Genomic DNA, 17,599 nt, shown 5'->3' on the forward strand with positions numbered 1-17,599 from the left:
CCTGTCTCCATGCTTACAAGATGAAACTGCTAGACAGCAGTTAAGCACTCCTATGTACGAGAGTCCTGTCTGGGAGCTGAGTGCATTATCTACTGTAATAGATTGCTTTAATTTCCCACTACTGGTTCTGCTCCTTGTACCATTCATCCTTTGGATAATTGGAGAGAGCTTGTATCCATTCTGCGCTCAGCACCCACAAAGTGCTAAGGAAAATGAAAACGAGAATGGAAAGGAGGGGGTGGGAAGGAGAAAAGGAAAGAAAAAGACGCCAGTTTGGGTTGAGCCTTCCTCAAGCTGAAACCCAAGTCTGACATCTGCAAACGCTGAAAAGTGACGAGCGCCAGCAAACACTCAAGCCAAAGCAACACTATTCCATAATCTCATCCTATCCTTCCTTAGACCGACTTCCTTAGAGTGGCAGCCCTATTCTTTAGCTGACCTAGCTTACCTCACTGCCTACTTCAAAAGAGGACAAATTTACTCGATAGGTATAATTCACAGACCACAAGCCACACGTCCATGACCAAACCACCCCGAAGTATAGCAGGGAAATACTAGAAGCCATTTGATGACGCTCACATTCTCTCTGCTCCTGCCCCTTCCCTTTGCTGTTCTCTTCCCCTCAATGGTCCTGTTCCTCTCTTCTTTCCTCATGACTCACAGGAGTTATAGAATCTTAAACTCAGAAAGGACTTTCGAAGTCACCCAAAAGGTCACAGCTTCTTTTCTTAATAAATAAGCCCTGATTCCTGCAGCGCGGAGATGCAGGGAGCCTGTCTCTAAGTGGTGTAATGGATTGACTGGGGTAGTAGGTGAGTAACTCAGGAAGGTGCTCGACACAGAGCAGGTTCATGAGGACGAGCCCATCTTGGTTAGACATTGCTCTGCCCAGCCCAAGTCTCCTCTTTCTTGGTTGAAAGCCAATCTCCTCTTTGGTGTATCCAGGGTCTGGGCAGCTCATGCTGAGATGGCTGTCCACTATTTTGAGCCGGTTGTTATCCAGACAGAATTCAAATCCTCTCCTTCAAACTAGTTCCCCAGTGACCGCTCAAACAGCTCCTGCTCACCTTCTTCTCAGTTTACTTAGGTTTCCAAGTAGGGTTTCTCACCTCTCTCTCTCCCCCTGGCCACATCCTGATTCACACATTTTTCCCAAGTACGTATCCAGCGCTGCACCCAGCCTCCAGGGATGGACTGACCAGCAGGGCATAACTGTTCTGAATACAGCAGCTGTATTCGAGTTAGGTAGGAGGCAAGCACGCTGTGACACTATTCCTGCATGGGTCCACATCTACTAAAGGCTGGAAGCTCCTTCATGGCTTCTACTGATGATCGTTGCCTCCCCCAAGGCTTAAGGGATGCCAGTGCAGGGTTGCTTTTTACTATATTCAACTATTTGGGGGTCACACTTCTGCTACCCAGTCCTCAGCTATGTCTCAAAGCTTCTCATCCTTCTAACAAATACACTGTCTCAGTGGTGCACTTGAAAAAATGTGTAGGGTTTGGTGTAGGAGTTCCGTCTGCTTACGTGTTGCTTTCATTGGTTAATGAATAAAGAAACTGCCTTGGCCTAGTTGATAGGGCAGAACTTAGGTAGGCGGGGTTTTTGTGTTGCTTTCATTGGTTAATGAATAAAGAAACTGCCTTGGCCTAGTTGATAGGGTAGAACTTAGGTAGGTGGAGAAAACAGAACTGAATGCTGGGAGGAAGAAGGGCAGAGTCAAAGGGAAGCCATGGATCCTACGCTTGGGATGGACGCTGGTTAGAATCTCCAGTAAGCCACTGCCATATGATGACACACAGATTAATGGAGATGGGTTAAACTAATATGTAAGAGTTAGCCAATAAGAAGTTAGAGCTAATGGCCAAGCAGTGTTTTAATTAATACAATTTCTGTGTGATTATTTCAGGGCTAAGCTAGCCCAGCGGCAGGGACGAACAAGCAGCCCCTCTTACAACAGGAGTTCTCTGTTGTAGAGTTCTCTTGCTTCCTGGTGTGAGACACTTGCAGACATGGATGTTTGCACCATGTGTGTGCCAACCCAGAGGTGCAGAGACAACAGCCTGGGATTACTCTAGACCCAGAGAAAAGGGAGACCAGTATACCCGCCCCAGGCCCTGACCCTTGGCCAGTTCTAAAGCAATTCCACATGGCTCCTCTGAACCTGTGTGGGAAATGAAGCCCCCGCTGCCCCCCCCCCCCCCCGCAATGAGCAGCTCCATCACAGGCAGGGCAGGTTCTCTGTCCTTCTCTGTTTCTCTCTTCCTGGCTCCCTTTCCTGTTGTCTGGGATCAGTGCCCAAAATAAAGCATCTGTATGGGCAGCCCTTGCCTTGGGCTCTGCCTTCCTGGAGCCCTGGGCTAAGTCAGACTCCTCTGGCAGGAGAATGATGCTGGCCATGTGTGCCCTGAGGCACTGCAGTAGAGACCTCCCTTCAGGCTGACAGCCACCAGAGCTAAGCCTTTCTAAGGCCACACACTAGACCCACCCATCTCAACTCTTCATCTGACTCATCAGGAAGTGGGGGCTTTGTCAAAGCTATGGTAAAACTTAGATGAGAGACGCCCACCAGAATTCCTGTGACTGGTCGGAACACAGCAGCCTCTCAGTGATGCCCTCTTCCCTCTCTCCCACCACTCTGCTGAAAGAGAAATGACATTAACCCTGCATGGCACAGCTTTCTCAGTCTCAGAACACCCAGGCAGTTCCCATTTCTTTACCCAGTGTTTGCAAATCGTGTGTGTGTTGCACACATAAGTGCACATGCAGAGGCCAAAGGTCAATGTTAGGTTTCTTCCTCTCTCTATCACTATCTAGCTTTTGTCTTTTTTTGTTTTGTTTTGTTTTTTTGGAGACAGGTTCTCTCCCTAACACTGGTATTTGCCTTTTCGACTACACTGGCCTAGCCAGAGATCTCCCAGTACCCAACTATTTCCTCCTCCCAGTCTGGGATTCCAGGCATGTAGTTCACTTTTATGTAGGTGCTGGGGACCGCCAGGTTCTCATGCTAGTAGGAAAAGTGCTTTATGCACCGAGTCATCTCTCCAGGTGCGCAAAGCCTGGTTTCAATGCTCTTCTGGAGGAATCCTGCCCGAGAAAACGTGCACCTTAACAATCCCAATGATGCATAGATCCTACCCCTCCTCCTTTACTTCCTCCTCCTATTCTTTTGGAAACAGGATGTTACCAGGTAGCACAGGCTAGCCTTAAATACCCAGTCTTCCTGCTTCAGCCTCTGGGGTACTGGGATTACAGGTATGCAATACCAAACCCAACTGCTCCTTCCTTTTCCATTTTCAAACTGGAACTATTACTAACCTATAGGCTTTGGTGCTACCTCTATCCTGTCACCTCTTCCAAGAGTACATCAGCATCATCACTGCAGTCAGCTCTTAACTGCTGACATCACAATCAGTTCCCAGGAAGACACAGAAATGCATGTCGTACCTCGCAACACTAAGTATGTATTTATGCTGTATGCGTATAACAGATTCTACTGGAAGATCAGGATATGCCATTTCAGAAATTCTCACGACCACTGTGTGAGTGACAGCTGAGGAGGTGGGAGGAGATCCCCCAGTCTGGCCTCTGGAATTCACAATCTTGCTCTCTCCAGCTCACCCCTGCAGCCCCCAGTCTTTTACTTTAAATGTAAAAAACATCTGTTCAGGAGCATCGTTGTCTATGACCGTGATGCTATCAACAGATCAGGTGTTTTGTTTTCCTACGTGTAAACATCTTTGAGATCATGACTGCTTTGATGGACCCAGAAATCATCCCGCTATGTCTCATCAGGAGCATGAAAGTCCTGTAGAGGACCATCAGAACGCTCAGAAAACTCAGCAGAGTCAGTCTAGAAGGCTCAGGGCAACGCCACGGCAGGGCCCTGTTCTGTCTTCCTCACTGCGAGAGGCAGGCCCAACAGCCAGAAAATGAATGATGACTGGGAGCCGTATATAAAAAGTTGGGCGGTGTAATGAGTGATCACACAGCAAGACAAAAAGCACACCTGGCTCGGTGCCTGTGTGTCTAAATAACACGCGAAACAGATGGCGGGCCAGCGATTCCATTGTACGAAGCACACTAAGATCACTGATATACTATATACTCTTGAAGCGAAACAGCCCGTGAGGATTCACAGGGCCCGCCTGGGGAGCTAGCTGGGCATGAATTTCTAGTTAGGACTGACCACAGAAAGTCCCCAGAAGCACCCTGTCCTGACCCTTCCACCCTTACCTTCCAAAGATGGCTGCCCAGAGGAAAGGATTTGCTTCCTTCTGTTGGTGAACCTACCATAAAGCTGTAAAGACTCGGTAAACCACCTTTCTAGTACAGGGCAAGCTCAAGTTGTCACAAGAAAGGTGACTGGTTTAGAACACACACTAGGACAAAAATGCTAACGGCTGACAGACACTGGGTAGAATCGGACAGAGCAGAGTGAGAACTGTGCTTAGGGGAGTCTGGTCCCAGTCCCAGTGCAGCTGCTCATGACTGGCAACCAATGTCCCATCTAGGAACCTGGGAAAATCACAGTTTGTGGCCACAGATTTTCAAAAGTCCATCAGAGTTGGGACACCCATTTCCCATAAACTTCCATATAAGTTTACATGTGCAAATGAAAACCTTTGGAGACACACCTGAAGCTTGAACACCACTGCATCAAACCACCTCTGCATCTCCTCACCTCTGTAATACTGTGTTCTGTGTGCTCAAAGGCAGACCCACAGACCTCCAGCACCAACAGTGCCAGGGGGATCTCAGAGCACACAAGACTGTGACCTCACCGTGACCATCCTTAGTCAGAGTCTCTGTATCAAGCCCCAGAATGAATTTGCCTGTATATGAAACTTGGAGAAAGATGAGCCTAGGCCACTTCCTCTTTCCTGATCAATGTTTTAGAAGTTGTTGCTTAACACTGAAGTCCTAAACAAAGTTCCCTGCAAAAGCATTACCCTATGAGGAACCAAGGGAACCAACAACATCTCAGACTTTCAAGGACCTTCAGAGCGAGTTAAAAAAAACTAGAGAATCAGATGTTTTGTTTTCCAACATGTAAATATCTTCGAAACCATGAATGCCTGGGTTAACCCCGATATGTCTCAATCTTCCCTCGCTAACATGTTCATCTGTTAATGGCCATGATGCTTGTCCTTAAGGTGGCGCATACATGGAGTCTCTCTTTGTCTGTGTGATTTTCCTAGTGAAACTGACATTAGACATACAAAAGAGGCAGATGTTATGAACATTAGGGCACATCTTCCAAATACTATACATCCATTCAGCTTCTTGCACTACCCAAACCACCCAGTCTTGCCCCTTCAGTAGAGTCCAGTTTGGTTCTGTGGCTAGAATCATAACACAGAGCAGTTGTTTACAGTGTAACTATTACATCTGTGTTTGTTTTCTCTCCACAACTTGAGTGGAAGCTACTTGAGATGAATTACTACCAGGGCTTCACTACTTGGCAAAGAAGCCAGCTCTTGGGTGGTTGGGGAGTTTGTGTGTGAACCTGGTCCCATAGTTTCTTACTGTGCATTCATCTTTGGCACCATCCAAATGATAGTACCTAGTGTATAGGAAAAGGCACGGACGCGTGTGGGCTTTATCCAGTAAACTAAGATGGTAAAACTGTATTACACTTGATATTTGGAGTAGGAACAAAATCCAAGGACTAGCTTCTGAGATGCAAACTGTCCCAGGCCTCTACAGAAGAGAAAGCCAGTTCTTGGGCATTCCACACTGGCTTTGGGGGGAAGGGGGTCAGGCTTCAGGACAGAGCCTGAATCTTGACCAGCATATTAAGAGAGAACATTCGCTCTAGATCTGAAAGTTCTGCTTTCTTTGGGAGAATCCTGCCTCGGGCAGCTTCCACAGAGGCAAAAAATAGCTCAGAGGAGACGCCTGATTCGGCATCTTAATCTGTGACTGTGGAATGAGTTCTGTCAGGCCTCAGAAGAAGTGATCAGGGGGGATGAAAGGGCAGGGCCAGGCTAAAAACTCAAGTAGTGATTATATGAAGAAAAACACCAAGTTCCGAACTCCCCATTTTGCCTAGCAAATAAAGTGACATGGGCACTTGGTGAATGACTGACCATCTTCCAAGTCCTCTTCTCTGAGCTGCCCCTTCTCCTCAGAATCACACCTCTACGGACTCAGGAGCATTCGTTCGGTTACTTCTTAGCCCGCCTAGCCTGCAGTTTGCCCTTGCTTGTTTACGCAGACATAAACAAGCCCACTTGACTGCTCTGAAGTCTATCCTATATTTGCTTTGCTGAGCTGGATTATAATATATTCTAGCTGCTGAAGTCAGTGATACCCACAGCAAATAACAAACCCAAGTCATTCACAGCACAGGGTGAGACCCTCATGTGAGACTGACTACAGTTTGCAGTTGTAACTTGCTGGACTATTCCAAACCACCACAAAGATAAATGACAATACGCTACCTTAACTGCATACCATACAGAGGCCCTGTCTGTCTATTCTCTTAACCTAATGAGTTCTTTACACAGTCACAGACTGAAGAAAAACAAACAAACAAACAAACAAACATTGATTATTGGAAAAAGTAAGTCAGGGCTACAATTTTTAAAATATCCAAGCTAAAACACAGAAGCTGGAGCATGCTAGCCACATCTTTCCAGTAGGCCCCAACATCTTCTTGATAATTTTTAAATGCAGAGAACTCCATTGAAGAAAATTTTCCTATGCCAATTCCATATAAAGAAAGGCAAGTTCAAACCAGAAGGATAAAGCAGAATCTTCTTGGATCCTTAACTGGGAACTTCTAGACAATGAACAATGAGGTTTATCACAATTATCATGAGAAAACTGAAGCTCAGAAGTTAACTTAGTAGTCTTGTCTGGTGGATCTCAAATTTGCACTCCAAGAACCGTCTGTAACTCTGCCTGCCTGCCGGGATAAATGAATGAGCTTAGGAATGACCCCTTACTTTTCTCTCTAGCTCAGGCCTTCTTTCTTCCCTTTACAGTGATGTTGGCAGCACCTACACTGCCCTGAGACAGTGGTGCCTATGGAAAATGCCAGAATCAAGTTGCCTCTCTTCCCCTCTTCTGTATACTGGGGGATGAACATGCATTCCAAGTCAGCTTTTCCCCACAAGTGGAACACAGACAGACAAGCATACACACCACACAAATGCCCATATGTTATATACCTCATACTACCTATACTGTACACACACCAACATAGCACAATAGTGACACCCACATGCCATACATAACCCTATAGACACCTCACATACCATAGCAGACCCGCTACTCATACCCACAGTGCATGTGACATACTTAGCTGCATGTACAACAGGCCCACATTCCTACACGTCACTCATAAAACCCACACAGCACAGTACTCACACACACACAACATACCTACCCCTGCCATACACATACACTAGCCACAACACACAAACAAACTCGAATGCCACACCATTTACATTCCACACCATACATACACACACAACCATACACATGTCACATGCATCATATGCCTACCACACACACCACTGACCAGTTATGTACATCACATATACACCATACTATTAATAAGCCATGCACTGTGATACACCACATACATACTATCCACAAATGCCACACATCCGTACACCACACGGCACATGTACATACCACACACAAATCCACATATCACACTACTCACACCCCCATGCCATGCATGCACGTTGCACACACCACATAACCCATATAACATATGGACACATCAAACACATTATACAATCTACAATACCTGTACCACATACGGCCCTCCCATCTGTGAGCCCCTTTCTTCTCCCTTCCCAGCATGCCCCTGCATATGAGTCCACCTGGGCTTTCAGTCACTTCTACAGAATGAACTCCAAACTCTTTGGCTGGCCATACCATGCACAGACACCATTTTTGTTTTGAACTTCTGCACCCTAGAGCTGGGCTACGGCACACTCACCGCTCCCTGCCTCACCAGGACAGTTGGACAAATGCTGTCCTCTGCTTTGCTAGTGCCTCTCTGCCTCCTCATTGAAGTCTTCCCTATGTAGAACCAGTCCGCAGCTACCACTCCAGATTCAACTCAACACGTATCCAGCTCAAACAAGTCGTCTCCGCCTTTGCCGGAGCCCCTTACTGCTTTGTCCACCCCACCCCTCAGTATGCCTCCTTCCGTATGTTTTATGACCATACGTACGTTTCAGCACCTGAGAGAATTAGTTATTCACTCAATACTGAAAACAGCTATCATGTACCAGACACTGGAATACAGCGGGCTATCTCTGTTTTCCCGCTGCATAGCATTGGACCAGGGGAATAGCAGACAATCAGAAAGTGTTCCTTGAGTGAATGCATTAAATTAAAAAAAAAAACTACAAATAATATCTTATCACATCATCAAAAAAAACCCCTCTTCTGTTCTCTTTTACTCTGTTAGCAATCCTGAAAAGTCAATTGAGGAGAGAAAACAGCACACCGGCACCATGTGAACCCAAAGCCATAAACCCCACAGGACCAGCGTCTTCACCCACTAATGACTGCAGATGCACCGCAGGAGTGCCCTCCATCCATTCTTGTCTCGATCATTCCCACTTCAGAGAGTCAAGTCTCTGGTTTTTAATTAGAGGTAAGCAACAATGTTTCTTTTTTACACTAACTTGCTATAAACGCACTATTTCCCCTCAAAATATATGCTATTTGTGAATTAAAAGTCTTTATACATTAACTTGTAGATCGTGATTTATCATTCACTTTCAGCTGACAGAAAGCAATTCGAGAACAGATGACGGAAAGGCCTGAACAGTGTCACATAATCTATTGTTCTCTGCAAGGCTTCCAGGGAAGTTGCAGACGGTCTAGCTTGCCATTATGTTAGCATCCAACCCCTGCTAGTCCCGGAAACTGTCGTTATAAACAGAGACCAGCAAAGTCACAGTGTGAACCTACGCTGGCTCACACTGAGCCCTTATTTAAGGTCAAGGGTTCTGGAAACACGCAGTTACTTAGAGGGGATATGACCGCCATCCTTGACTAAGTCTGGAGCGCAGAGGCCAAACAGTTGAACAAGCCAGGGGAACTGCATTCGTCAGCTTCCATGACTGTAGCAAATGCCTGCAATGGTCAGGTTATGAAGAGAAAAGGTTTGGCTCACAGTGTTGGAGGTTTCCGTCCATGAACCGTTAGTTGGTTTTGCTGTCGTGGGCCCATGGTAAAGCAAAAACATTCACCTCAGGGTGGGAGAGCCAAAGAGAAGAAGAAGGGGCGCATCCACTATTCTCTCCCAAGGGACACCCTCCATGATCTGGAGGCTCCCACCAGACCCCTCTTAGAGGTTCTACCACCTTGCAGTGTTTTCAGTCTGGAAATCAAGACTTGAACACATAGACCTTTGAGAACATCACCCATCAAAGCCGTAGCAGAAACTGAGCCAACTACTTCTTCGGATCTCTGGTGGTGATGAACCCAGGGCAAAGAATAAATCAGCAAGTCACTAGATTCTTTTCCCCCTTGGTTTTTCAAGACGGGGTTTCTTTGTGTAGCCTTGGCTGTCCTGGGATTTGCTCTGTAGACCCTCAAACTCACAGAGATCCACCTGCCTCTGTTTCCCAAGTGCTGGGATTAAAATCACTAGATACTTAAGGAAGGAAATGAAAAACACATCCCACAGATCTCCAGTGAGCCATGTTCAGTGTGCAGCCTACTGAAAGTCATCTCATAGGAACGCTTTTTCTTTATGATCATAAAATAAAGCCTTAGGTGCAATTTTGACCCTCATCTACTAAGTTTAAAATCTCCAGGCACAAAAAGAAATGTGCGTATATTTTAACTGTTGATTTCAAAATGAATGACACAGGATGACTCGGGTTTGGGAAATCTCAGCCGTTCGACGAATGAGTCACTTGGCATAGCCTGGCTCTCTGAATTGCTGACGTGCGCCAGAACAGTTTGGAGGTTAATTACCTCGAATGTAAATATTCTCTGTGTATACTGAACACTTATCTTTTTAAAGAACGCCTTTTAAGAGTAGGAACCTTTTGGTACGTTGCTGCTATCGCCAGGAGGTAGAATGAATCATTCGTTCGTATCATTACATAGAGATGAGCCTAGAGTCAGTCAAGAGTGCCTCGCTTCGGAGTCCCAAGACTTCACTCAGGAGTTTTGATCCAATTCTTAAGTCTAGAGTTATCCTTGATGTCATGTTATCTGGAGCCACTCTTCACTGCTAGTTACGGAAGTCCTCACCCTCTTCTAAAAGTGTAACTACGTAGATCATTATTTAGAATGTTTTAAGGGTTGTTATGCACCTCAGTTTGATAGAGTGCTTGCTTCACATGCACAAGGCCCTGAGTTCAGTTCCCCCGCACCACATAAGCCAATATGAAGGCACATGACCTCTGACCTTAGCCCTTAGGAAGACCAGAAGTCTAAGATGCCTACACAACAGGTTCCAGGCCAGGCTGGACAACACAAGGCCCTGCATCAGAAAAGAAAGAACTGTGTCTAGGAAAACACTATGTTCTGAGAAAGTCAAGTTTTCTGTGCATTTTATACCACCTTCTCTGGTTGCTAAGCAGATTCTTTTGCCAGCTCCCTGGTCCTTGGCTAAATTCCAGATAAGCAGAGAAGAGCAACAGGTTTGCTAGGACACAGCTGAGGGCTCTTTACGTTCTCCACCCTGGGATGGCACGCCCTCACGTCACCTCCAACAGCACCGTGGCCGCACGGAAGAACAAGAGCAAAAAGTGTCCAAACAGGAAAAATATTTAGATTGAAAGATTAATCCGTAAACTGGAAAATTATTCCTATCACATGTAATGGTTTCATAGTTTATATTTCTGCATCATTTAGTAGCCCAAATTGGCCAGTATTTTACATAAGTATTTTCTCAGTTTAAGAGAGAAAAATTAACAACTGTGCCTCAAAAGCAGACAGAATTTTAATTATTTTTGTTTGTTAAATTATAAGATTTTTTTTAAATGAAGCCATTTATTTTTAGTATCATACATCTAATTGCTATACTTACTCGCTCGATAGCTACTATATTGGAAAAAGTCCTCACCATTACTCAAAGGGAAAAAATGCTGCACCCACATCTAAATAGCATAAAGACAAATTATTGTTAGTTTAACCAGCCCCTGGGCTTCCTGAACTCAAGCACTGAACATAAATGACTGTACTTAGATTCCCTGCATTCTACAAAAGGAGAAGTTTACATAATCCTGTGTGTCAAGTCCAAGGAAGCCAGCTCAAGCAGGTGAAAAGCTATGTGTTGACTTAAGGACAGAAGTGAGGTGGGCAGATCATCGGTCACCCTGGTCATGCGTCTACACCCAGGGGAATGAGGTCGGCCTTCAGCTATTTATAAATGTAGCATTTAAGCTTCAGCAAGGGGGCCCAGACACTGTGCCCTTCTGAGTAGCTGGTCTGGCCTGCCAGGCTGGGGCTGAGTGGAGTCTTCCCTCAGAATGACCCTCCATACTTGGCAGTTCAGGGTCCTTTGGATGCAGTTAGGAAAAGGCCTGCAGGATTCCTAGCTCCACTTCCACCCTATGATTCTATATAAGGAAACATCCCATTCTACGGTTTTCAACATCGTAAGCGCTGTATCAGGCTGGAGGAATGAGGAAGCCACAGGCTCTCCTCTGCCTGTCCTAAAGGCTCACTCACTTCAGCAACCTCCAATCCTTGCTGCCCAGGACTGGACCTTGTCAACAAATGGCCACCAGGACCCCCTGGGAGTCTGGTAGACTCCCAGCTAACAGGGAGCAGCTGGAAGAGGACCCTGCCTTCTTTACTCTGTATTAACACTGGGGGCTCTGTTCACTCTCCTGCCGCAGAAAAAAACCAAAGAATTTCCCTGCCCCCCAAAATCACAATCACCAGACTCTCACACCCCCATCCCCAGCCTCCCCTTCCTCGAGATAACGGCAGATGGCAAACCGCTGGACGCTCTGACTCTATTTACTTTCTGTGTCGTCGCTGTGTCTGTAAATACTAAAAGGTTACTAAGAAACAATTCTGTTCTGTTCCTTAAGGTTTCCTCAGAAAAGCCACACACTGTGGAGCCCAAGCCATGCCTGCTCTTCCCACAAGATCCCTTATCAGTGCGGATAACGTCATGACCAGTAAGTGTGGCCACATCACAGCCACGCTGCAAATGTCATTTTGACAGCCTATAGCGTCACCTACATATTATTCGGAAGACAAACCTCTAAAACAGTGCTCTCCGTGGGGGTTGGAGGAGAATGAATAATAAAATTGCATTTTCGGGTATTTCTTACAGCCTGTCTGAGCTCGGCGACTGGAAGAGCAGTCCCCAGCTTCCTGCTGTATTGCTGAAAACCAACGAGCCACGTTACCCGAAAGGAGCGGGGGGGGGGGGGTGTTGGCAGAAAATCCAGACTCTACGTGACCTGACTTACTTATTTCCAAGGAAAGCGCAGGAGAGAAAAAAAATCAATCATTCATGCTACCGTAGCTACCACACGGAATGGACTAAGGAGTTCACAATGGACAAAACCCCAAAGCGGACAGAGGAGGTGAAGAGGAACAGGGTCGGAGATAGATGCCCAGAGCCCCGGGGGCCAGTAAGGATGAGGTCCCCGCGGAGTGGAGGCCGGGGGGCGGGGCCCGGGAGGGAGGCGGGGAGTCTGGATTCCCGGGGAGCCACGACCACGCACTTACCAGGGCTGTTGGCCTCTCCTTCCAGGACGTGCAGCTCGGCGCAGTCGGCCAGCGAGTGCTCCAGGCAGAGCTGGAGGAAGCGGGCCTGGGTCTGGCTCACGCGCTTGAGCAACGACAGCAGAGCAACAGTCTGCTCGCACTCGTTCCAGCCCTTAAACCAGCCCGCCAGCACCCCGACCTGGTCGCGAAACATCATGGTTAAGGGGCCGCCCTCCGTCAACGAAGCCTCTCGGCGCCCCTGCCCGCCCCAAAGTTTGGCGGAGCCGCAGCCCCGCGGCCTCCCGAGACGCGTTCCGGTTCCAAGGTCTCCGGTGCCCGGGTGCTGCAGGTACTGATTCGGCTCCTGTCTCTCTCTCTCTCTCTTGGTTCAGTTACGTCCCGGTGGTTCTGGTTGATTCCCCAGAGAGGGTGACAGACAGTAGCACGGCGATGTTTCTTTTGTAAAAAATAGCGATTACAAATATAAATCCCTCACAAGGCACAAAACTGAATGAAGAATGCTCTTTCCCCTTTTCTTGAAGCTTAAGGATGGTGATTTCCGGCGTCCCGGGGTCTTCTCCCCGCTGGGCGGCAGCTCGGACCCTTCACACCCGCATTCCCAAACGGCAATCACTACTGAAAAGACAGAAAGAGCTGCAGTGAGACCTCGGCCCCCGGAGGAGAGCGTCTAGGGGGATCTGGGCACCAGGGGGGAGCCCGGTAGAGGGGGTGTGTGGAAGCTAAGGTTGGGGGTGTCCCGTGGAGGCAAGTCCCCCAAATTCCAGCCGGCCCCTCCACACTCGGATGCGCAAGCTAAGCTATTGCACAGCTTCCTTCCCAGGTGCGGGAGGAGACCCCGCGGCTTCCTGTTGCTGCGGCTATGACCCGCTAGTGCTCCCTGCACGCCCCACCCGGGGTGGCCTCCAGGGCTGTGTCTGCGAACGCCAGCACCAGCAACAGATCCTCCCCGCGCTGAAAACTTGCAATGCGGCTGCGAAGGGGCGCGGGGGTGGGGTGGGGGCTAATGCAAAGCAGAGGCGGTGACAGAGGCAGCCAGGGTTCCAGCCTCCTACTCTTCTTCCTCCTCCTCCTCCTCTTCCTCCTCCCTCTCTCCTCCTCCCTCCTCCAATTCCTTCCCTCCCTCCCTCCTCCTCCTCCCGGAGAAGCAGCCGTACGGCTGCAGCTCCATCTACAGCAACAGCCAGCATCTCCACCGCCAGGCTCCCCTCTGGATTTAGGCCGTGAGCAGCCGCTGCGACAGCTGAGACAAAAATAAACTCTCCCTACCCAAAGCTCGACAAGGCTCAGTCGGAGCTCTCACTCCGCAGCGCCGCTCCAGCCCACCGGGGAGGTTTCCCGGGCCTGCCTGGCCCACAGCAGTCAGACGTGTGTGTGTGTGTGTGTGTGTGTGTGTGTGTGTGGTGTGTGTGTGTGTGTGTGTGTGTGTGTGTGTGTGTGTGTGTGTGTGTGTGTGTGTTCGCGCGCGTGTGTTTTAGGCATCCTGCTCCCGTCCCCGCCTCAGCCTGCGGGTCGGAGTGTCCTCGCCCGTGGATCCCAGGCCCAATGCGAAGCAGTTGTGGGAGCACGCCTTGCTCGGGGACCGTGGGAGCACGTAGTACTGCTTTCCAGAGCGGCAGGGCGGTCCCGGTGGGGAATGCAGATTCCTCCCTCTGGCACACGCCCCCCCCCCACCCCAGGATCGCAAAGAAGAAAGTTAGGTTTGGGGGCTCTACCGTCCCACCCCAGCTCTGGTGGCGCAGCGAGTAGGAAAGACTAACCACCCGGCCCTCTGGGGTCCGCTCGCTTCCAACATCTGCCGCCTAGAAGTTCTGAGTGGGAGTGCGAAGTCCCCGGGTAAGGGTCGGAGGGACCGCTGAGTGCCTCGCCGGAGGCAGTAGGAGGGACGCTCACCTCCACTCGGCTCATTCCTGCGGCTTGGGGCCCTGCGCGCGGGTCCAGGTCCGGGGCAGCAATCAGCGGGGTTGGGGGCGCTCGGAGCGCGGGCTGCGGGCCATGCCGTCGGGGCTGGTGGCGCGCGGAGAGTGCGGCGCTGCGGGTTCGGGGCGCTATCGCGGCCGCCGCAACTGCCTCCAGTGTCGGCTCGCGAAGGACTGAGCCGCCCGGAGCTCCCCACATGCTACTGATTAACATACACCATTACATCATGGGCTTGGCAGGGAGCGCCCGAGCGGGGGGGAGAGGAACCCGGGCGGCGGCGGCGGCACGCGGGGGAGTCGGGGGAGGATCCCCGGGCCCGGCGGGTGGCGGGCTGGGGGGAGGGACGGATTCCTAAGCAGGGACCGTAGAGGAGGTGGGAGCCAAGTGGGAGGAGCGGAAGAGTACAGATTGGAGGATCTGCAAAGCAAAGCACTGAAGTTGGGAGAAGGGGAGGGGTCCGGGAGAATTCCTCCATGCTGCCACCCGCGTGTTCTACAGCGGCCGGGGCACCGGAGCAGCCAGAGCTGGGACAGGAGGGAACCCGAACGGAGCTGGAGCTGGGATTGTGCTGCCACCCGCCGCTCGCAATTGGGAATGTGGCTCTTCTGGTCCTGACCCTTTAGCCTAGCTGGTAGCTGATCGGTGTGGACTACCCGGAGTGTGGACACCGGAGTTACTATCGCTGGGGGCTTGGAGGGGTTCCTGGGATCTGGGATGCATAAGGTGGCAGAGAGCGGCGAAGGACACAGCACAGGGTTGGATGTGCCTGGCCATAGGGCTCCACTGGGCCCTTGGCCAGGAGAGGCGAGCTGTGCCTGATGGACCACCCTCGGCCGAAAGCGGTAGCTGGATGACCTTTGCTTTGCGGTGTCCAGGTCGCGCTCTCGGGGAGAAGGCCGACTTCAGGAGTCCCATCTCATGCTATGCCTGGCGCACGGCTGTGGCTCATGGCCTGGAGCTGTGGCCCTAGACGCCCTGGGTGACAGAGAGGCGGGGCAAGGCCACCTGTCAGTGCTGCCGGGTGGAGGGGGAGGAGGGGGAGGCGGACAGTGGGCAGCCTTCACCTGCGCCTGCCTCGGGCGGGGGCAGAGGCTGGGCGGGCTTTTATTGCTTGAAGTTCTAGGATGCTGCGTAGAGAGTCACCTACTACCAAGAGCCTGGGCCAGTCTCCCACATATGTGGTTGACTTAAAACACCCTAAAACTTTTCTGCACCTTCTAGTGTTCACAAAGAGGACTCAGTCGAAATACAGCCTGCTTTCAAGGTAAACGCCGAGCCCTAGAATTTGTTTTCCAGCGACTTGGGGCCCATTTGTAAAAGAGAACTGGAAAAGCAAATGTGGGCCCCATATTCCGCCTGCCCTGAAATGGCTAGCACAGTGTTTGAAGGTATAATCAAGAGCTTATTCCTCCATCTTTCAACTCCCGCACTTGCATCACGATTTCCAATCCTTTATTAGTCTCCTCCACAGATTTCCTTTCTGCCGTGTGTAGGTCCTGTCGGAGTGACAACTCCTACCATCTGTTAGGGTATTGAAAGGGCTCGTGAGGCGGCAAAATGTTTTGCCAATGTTTCCATCACAACTGAGCTAGTGAATTTTTTAAAGTTCATTATTAACCCCCCAGAGGAGGCATCTGCATAATTTGATGAGTAGTTTGCTCTATTTGGGAAACATTAATCCCGGAGTCAGTATTTGACTTCTGATTTGTTTTGTTATTGTAGAAGCAGGAAAACTTTATAAAGATTTTTATCCAGCATGCCAACTATTCCTTGGGAAATGGGGAAGACGTTGAGAGATGGGACCCCGCGGGGCTAACTCAGCCAAGACAAAGATGCTCCTCATCTGGGGCTTTTGGCCGTCTCCGCGGTTATTTAAAAGAAAAAAGAAAAAGAAAGATACACCAATAACGTAATTATTGTCAGCTGCTACCTCAAACAAGGATGGTTAAGGGAGAAGGGCGGGGCGGGCGGGGCGGGGGGGTGCAGTGGCAAACACTCGAAGAAAGAAAATGGTGCCATCTACCGGAGAAAAGTAGTTCTTACAGCAGCCTTTGACCTAGGAACCGATGGCTTCGCTAGTCTTGGAAGTCTTGCTGTTCGATACTATTTTGCATTTTCCCTCCTCCTGGGGAGAATCTGGGGAGGGAAGAAATTGGTGCTTGCTTAGCAAATAATATTCCTGGTCAACAACTCAAGTGTTCAAGTGTTTGAAAGATTACTGGGTCCAGAAAGATCGGTTCCGTGTTTATCAGTGCTGCCGAGGATTTCTGAGTATTTTATCACATATTCTTGAGGACATGTTTATGTATTTTTCAGTTCAAAATGCTTCTAGAAGAAATAAAATAAATTGGGCGAGATGGTTCAGTGGGTAAGGCGCCTGCTGTGAGCAGGAGGACCTGAATCTTCAGAGAGGAGCTTGTCGGAGACAAGGGGATGTCGAAGGCCAGTCTGACCAAGACAGTGCGCTCCGGATTCAGAGAAAGGTCCTACCTCTCCAAATAAGGTGGGGAGCAATAGAAGACACGGCAGAGAGCAGGGCCAGGGGACCTATTCTCAAGAACAAGTGCCAGGTCCTCCAGAGGAAATATCAAAGGTAGATGGCATTTCCATCCAACAAGGAAGTTCGTGTGACAAAGGGTTATTTATTATATAAATAAATAAGTAAAATCTACATTACTTAATTTATGTGATTATTGAATAGACTAAGAAAACATATACATAAACATTCAATATTCATTATATATGTGTCCTAGGAAAATGTATGATATTACCCTAAAAAGTGATTTTTTTTCTCAATATGGTAGGATCTCTGAGGGTTGTTGTCTTCTTTCTCTGTCTTTCCTACAATAAATTAAAAAACAAAAGCAAATTGCTGCATGGGCTCATGACTGCAGCCGTACAGTTAGAAGACGTCCTGAAGAAATGCTGGTGACTTCGGAGGAGAGCACTGTCCTGCAGATGGGAGGGGGAGAGCACTGTCCTGCAGATGGGAGGGGG

General features: G+C 49.2%; 1 protein-coding gene across 2 annotated transcripts in view; it reads right to left on the reverse strand.

Moving 5' to 3' along the window:
• Samd4a (sterile alpha motif domain containing 4A) overlaps positions 1-12,912 on the reverse strand; it is a 216,218-nt gene extending 203,306 nt beyond the window's left edge. For both annotated transcript variants that reach the window (XM_026783225.1, XM_026783224.1), the window contains exon 1: positions 12,686-12,912. In XM_026783225.1, the coding sequence (XP_026639026.1) occupies positions 12,686-12,881 (196 nt within the window). In that variant the 5' untranslated portion in view covers positions 12,882-12,912. The remainder of the gene's footprint in view (positions 1-12,685) is intronic.
• Positions 12,913-17,599: the final 4,687 nt, after the last annotated feature.

Source organism: Microtus ochrogaster, chromosome 17 (genome assembly GCF_000317375.1).
Source record: "Microtus ochrogaster isolate Prairie Vole_2 chromosome 17, MicOch1.0, whole genome shotgun sequence".
NCBI lineage: Eukaryota > Metazoa > Chordata > Mammalia > Rodentia > Cricetidae > Microtus > Microtus ochrogaster.